Genomic DNA, 4,457 nt, shown 5'->3' with positions numbered 1-4,457 from the left:
CACTCGAGTTCAATGTACGAAATAGCGGGCTATAGCGAAGCTATAACGGTTGATGCTAGCTGCCGCTACAATAGCGTTGTACTAATTAGCAGGCTATAAGCTGTTGAGCACAACTCTACGCTAAATCTCATAGCCCGCTATTTTATACATTGCTCGAGTTAAAGCTATCCAGCTAATTTTAACTCTAATTAATTTGAATATGACCTAGCTATTTCCAGCTAATAATTTCCTAGGTAACATTATCCGGCCGGTAGCTGGCTCACCCAATTAGAGCTTAAATTTTCGGGATAGCTCTAGCTGGGATTGATCCAAAGATGGATCCAAATACACGTTCTCAAGCCTGGAAATGAAGGTGGCTCTTGCCAAAAGACCCCGGTAGACAATTGCTACAATACGCAACATTTCTCTTCCTAAGAATGTCATTTGAAAATCACACTAGCAAAACCAGTCTTAGACTAAGACAACAGCTGTCGCAACCATGGGTTCAATCAAACAATGGTTGCCTTCATTCACTCATATATACAAGGGCAGTGAATCAGAATGGACGCAACAGCTGAGTGTGAGACTACAATGTCCGGATCGGAGACCTGCTGACGCATTGAAGGGCTGCAAGCATCTCAAAATTATGACATGTTGGTGAAAACACCAACAGTGCTAAATGCTCACTGCAAGGCTTTAGGCTAATGTTTCACTCAACTTTTGTTTGGATCTTCACACAAGTAACTTGAGCCGAGTTGTGCTCAAATGCCATGAAAATTGTTAAGAAAATCAGCCAAACAACAGCTGCTACCAGCAACAGGCACATAGAGGGAACATGCTTCAGAGTTAGTCTAGTCCAACACACGGGGCAGGCATCAAAAGGACAAATAAAAATGCAAAATAAAAAACTATCGATTAGTAGTTGTTTAGGCATTAATCTACTCTGATGGTCAGCATCAACTAGTTTTAGCAACTGTACATACATCCATGGCTACATTCAGGCCTCACCTTCCATTCCTCCACAGGCACACAGAATATTTCACAAAAACTGCCATCTCTGAACGAGACAAGAACTTTTTTTTAAAAAAAAAAAAAACTGAACTCCTCAGCCTCAGCTCAGCTCTTGCCTTCTTCCTCGTCAAAGGTCGCCGACGAGTACTCCTCGAACGTGATGCACGACGACGAGGGCGACGGCGACGGCAGCGACGGCGGGCTCGGCATCGGGGACGCCGCCGCCTGCGGCTGCATGCTCACGAGAAGGTCGATGAACGCGCCGACGATGGCGGCGTGGACGCCCTTGGCGTTCAGCTTGAGGTACCACGCCAGGAGCTCCTCCAGGGCCTCCCAGTCCCGCAGCCCGTGCACCGCCACCATCTCCGCCATCGACGCCCGGAAGTCGCGGTAGGGATCCTTCGACTCCACCGTCACCACCACCGCGACGCCCTTCACCTCCGCCGCCGACTCGTTCTTGTCGGGTGCCGCTGCGGTCGCTGACTCCTCGTCCTTGACGCGCACCACGGCGGCCGCCTCGTTCTTGCCTCTCGCCGGCGCCGCCTCCTGAAACCACACTCGCGTTAGAACCGATTCGAATGGTGCCTTCTCGTCGGACATCACACAAGGCATGCAAAATGTGTTACCTGCTTGGGCAAGAACTCCGCGCCGGCCGGCTCGAAGAACAGCCGCTCCGACCGCACGCCGCGCACGACGGCCGTCTCGCGCAGCTGCATCTCCTTCTCCTCCTCTTCCACCTGCTCCGCCGCGGCGGCCTCCTCGGGCAACGCCAGGGGGCTCTGGTCGATGCACGCCGCCTCGTCTATGGACGAGCGCCGGAGGAACTGCTCCGAGGCCGTGTCGTAGACGGTGTTGGCGGTCCGGAACATGGCGGCGGCGGCGGCGGCGTCCTTGGGCCCGCGGAACGAGCTGGTGCGCGGGTGCCGGCACGACGGCCACGGCCACGCGGACGGCGGTGGCGGGTAGCAGCGCTGGGCGTAGTGCGCGGACGGGGTCGACGGCGACGGCGAGGGTGAGGGCGGCGACGACGGCGGGCGGTGCACGTCGCGGAACTTGTAGAGGATGGCGACCAGGCCCTTCTTGGCCATGGCGGCCGGGTGGCTGCGCCGCTTGAGCTTGTGGGAGTGGGGGTGGGGAGGGTGCAGGGAAGGAGGCATTGCGCCGCTCTTGACTGGCCGGCGGGAGCTGTTCTTGCCGGTCTGCTCTGTTCGCTTGCTTCGCTTGTTTTATAGAGAGAGGAGGAGGAGACGAGAGGGAGTTCTTTCTTCTTCGTCATGCTCATTTACTGTGGGGGTTGGAGAGGTTTCAGTAAAAGGAAATGAATACTGCTGTTGAATGGTCTACTGCCCCAATACAAGACCACATCAAACAAGTTTTTTTTTTCATCGTCTGAAATTCTTTTATGACGGTTATGGTGCATATTCCGCATTTTGCACTTTATACACACTTTCTCACTCTTCGCTGCTCATGCACACCCTAAAATTGGAGTGGCAAAATGAAAAGAGATTAGGAGAAAATATAGAATACACTTTATACCATACTCTCACAGTCACAGCCCACATATATAATAGCATTTCTGACTATGCATCTGGACAAATATCTGTCCAAATTCATAGTTAGAAATGCTTATATCTAAAGACAGATAGAGTGGTAACTTTTCTAAAAATAAAAATAATGCAAAGTTTAGTCCTCAATTTTTCACGAAGCTCACTTTCATTTCTGAACTATTAAACTGGTAGCTCAAGTCCTTGAACATTTTCTTTCGAATAAACTAGTTTCTGATATGATGTGGTGTGCAATGTTAGCATGGCAAGTCACATTTCAAATATTACATGAATCGAATAACTACACCAATACGTCCTCTTTTGTTAAGCAATACAACCACACATCGATGTGTCCTATAGCATATTCCTCAGATTGTAAACAAACAAATCTCATATTATAACAATCCACAAACCATAATATTACAATCTAATAAGCTACCTCCTCCACAATTACATGATCTGAAGTGGGAAATAAACAAGATCTAAGGGTGCCTTTGGTTGGACTTTTCAACTTGCTTTTGCTTTTGCTCTATGTGCTTTTGTCCAAAAGCTGTTTTTGCTCTAGTACAAAATCAAAAGCATCTTCTCCCTGCTTTCAAGAACTTTTGGGATAAAAAATTACCCACCTGCTACTGGTTATGAAGGTAACGGTTCATTTTTCTCCCCCGATCTATTTTTCCCGACGCGTAGTCCTCCGTCCGTTCCTCCACGCATAACCGTTAGCCTCCTTCGCACGCCGCCCCCGGCGTCCCGTCACCCGCCACCCCCGGTCGCCGGTCCACCACCCGCCGACCCCGATCGCCGGCCCGCTGCCCCCGGCCGCCCGCCGCACCCCGCCCCCGGCCGCCGCCCTTCGCACCCCACCGGCCGCCCCACCCGAGATTTGAATCCCTTTTTCTGATCTGCTCATGTTTGATGTGTTCATGCCCTAGCAATTGGCCTCACTTGGTTGGATTTTCACAAATGGGTCAGAACACTATGACTGGTAAAAAAGAATTGGTATTTGCTCAATGATATGTGCGCTGCCCCTTCTAAATTTGAATCTGCACTTTAGACATTTGATTTCAACTCATTGATTATTTTGTTTGATGGCACTCAATTCTAGTAACTAGTGCAATCTTGAACTACTGTCGCAAAGCAAAGCTCAAGTAAGGGCCCGTTTTCTTCCACTGACTTATTTTTAGCACCCGTCACATCAAATGTTAAGATACTAATTAGAAATATTAAACGTAGACTATTTACAAAACCCATTACATAAGACGAATCTAAACGGCGAGACGAATCTATTAAGCCTAATTAGTCCATGATTTGACAATGTGTTGCTACAGTAAATATTTGCTAAAGATGGATTAATTAGGCGTAATTAGGCTTAATAGATTCGTCTCGCCGTTTAGATTCATCTTATGTAATGGGTTTTGTAAATAGTCTACGTTTAATACTTCTAATTAGTCTCTAAACATTCGATGTGACACGTGCTAAAAATAAGTCAATGGAAGAAAACGCCCCCTAAATCACTAGTGCAATCTTGATTGGCTAATCATTTGATCTGTAGCATGAAAGGGACAATTCACAATTTTGAAGTTAAAAGCACGAGCTGCTGACACACCTACTGATGAACTAAAGAGCACTTGCAGCTACTGTCCATCTATCTATCTAGCAAAAGTTGCATCTATCTGCGCACAGATAAAATGAAGTCAATGTTGCATACTTGAACAAATGGGTCAGAACACTACATACTGATTGCTTGTTCTTCATAGCACTTTTGTTTTAGTTCTTATAATTTATTGATGTCACAGTATCTTTCATTAGTCATATGAATTGAATCAAATAATATTTTTGGTTGGTTGAAGAATGGGTGATAAGGAGTTCGAGAGATATGATATTCATGAGGAGTACTTGGTACAACATACAAGTGGTACGAGA

The 4,457-nt window shown here is 47.6% G+C and overlaps 1 protein-coding gene across 1 annotated transcript; it reads right to left on the bottom strand.

The window, feature by feature from the left end:
* Positions 1 to 734: 734 nt before the first annotated feature.
* LOC117863133 (uncharacterized) lies at positions 735 to 2,433 on the bottom strand. Its single transcript, XM_034746730.2, has 2 exons — positions 1,617 to 2,433; positions 735 to 1,536 (listed from the first exon to the last, which is right to left on the bottom strand). Exons 1-2 carry the CDS (start codon positions 2,145 to 2,147, stop codon positions 1,096 to 1,098), a joined length of 972 nt encoding a protein of 323 aa, XP_034602621.1. The 5' UTR covers positions 2,148 to 2,433; the 3' UTR covers positions 735 to 1,095.
* Between the last annotated feature and the right edge of the window lie 2,024 nt (positions 2,434 to 4,457).

This window comes from Setaria viridis, chromosome 7 (genome assembly GCF_005286985.2).
Source record: "Setaria viridis chromosome 7, Setaria_viridis_v4.0, whole genome shotgun sequence".
In the NCBI taxonomy this organism is placed as follows: Eukaryota; Viridiplantae; Streptophyta; class Magnoliopsida; order Poales; family Poaceae; genus Setaria; species Setaria viridis.
Note: the sequence above shows the minus strand (reverse complement) of the source record. Positions and strands in the feature narration are given on the sequence as shown.

Coding starts and splice junctions, on each gene's coding strand:
- LOC117863133 (XM_034746730.2), bottom strand. CDS start 2,147: ATGCCTCCTTCCCTGCACCCTCCCCACCCCCACTCCCACAAGCTCAAG. Junction 1,537..1,616: donor CGGAGTTCTTGCCCAAGCAG/GTAACACATTTT, acceptor GTGTGGTTTCAG/GAGGCGGCGCCGGCGAGAGG.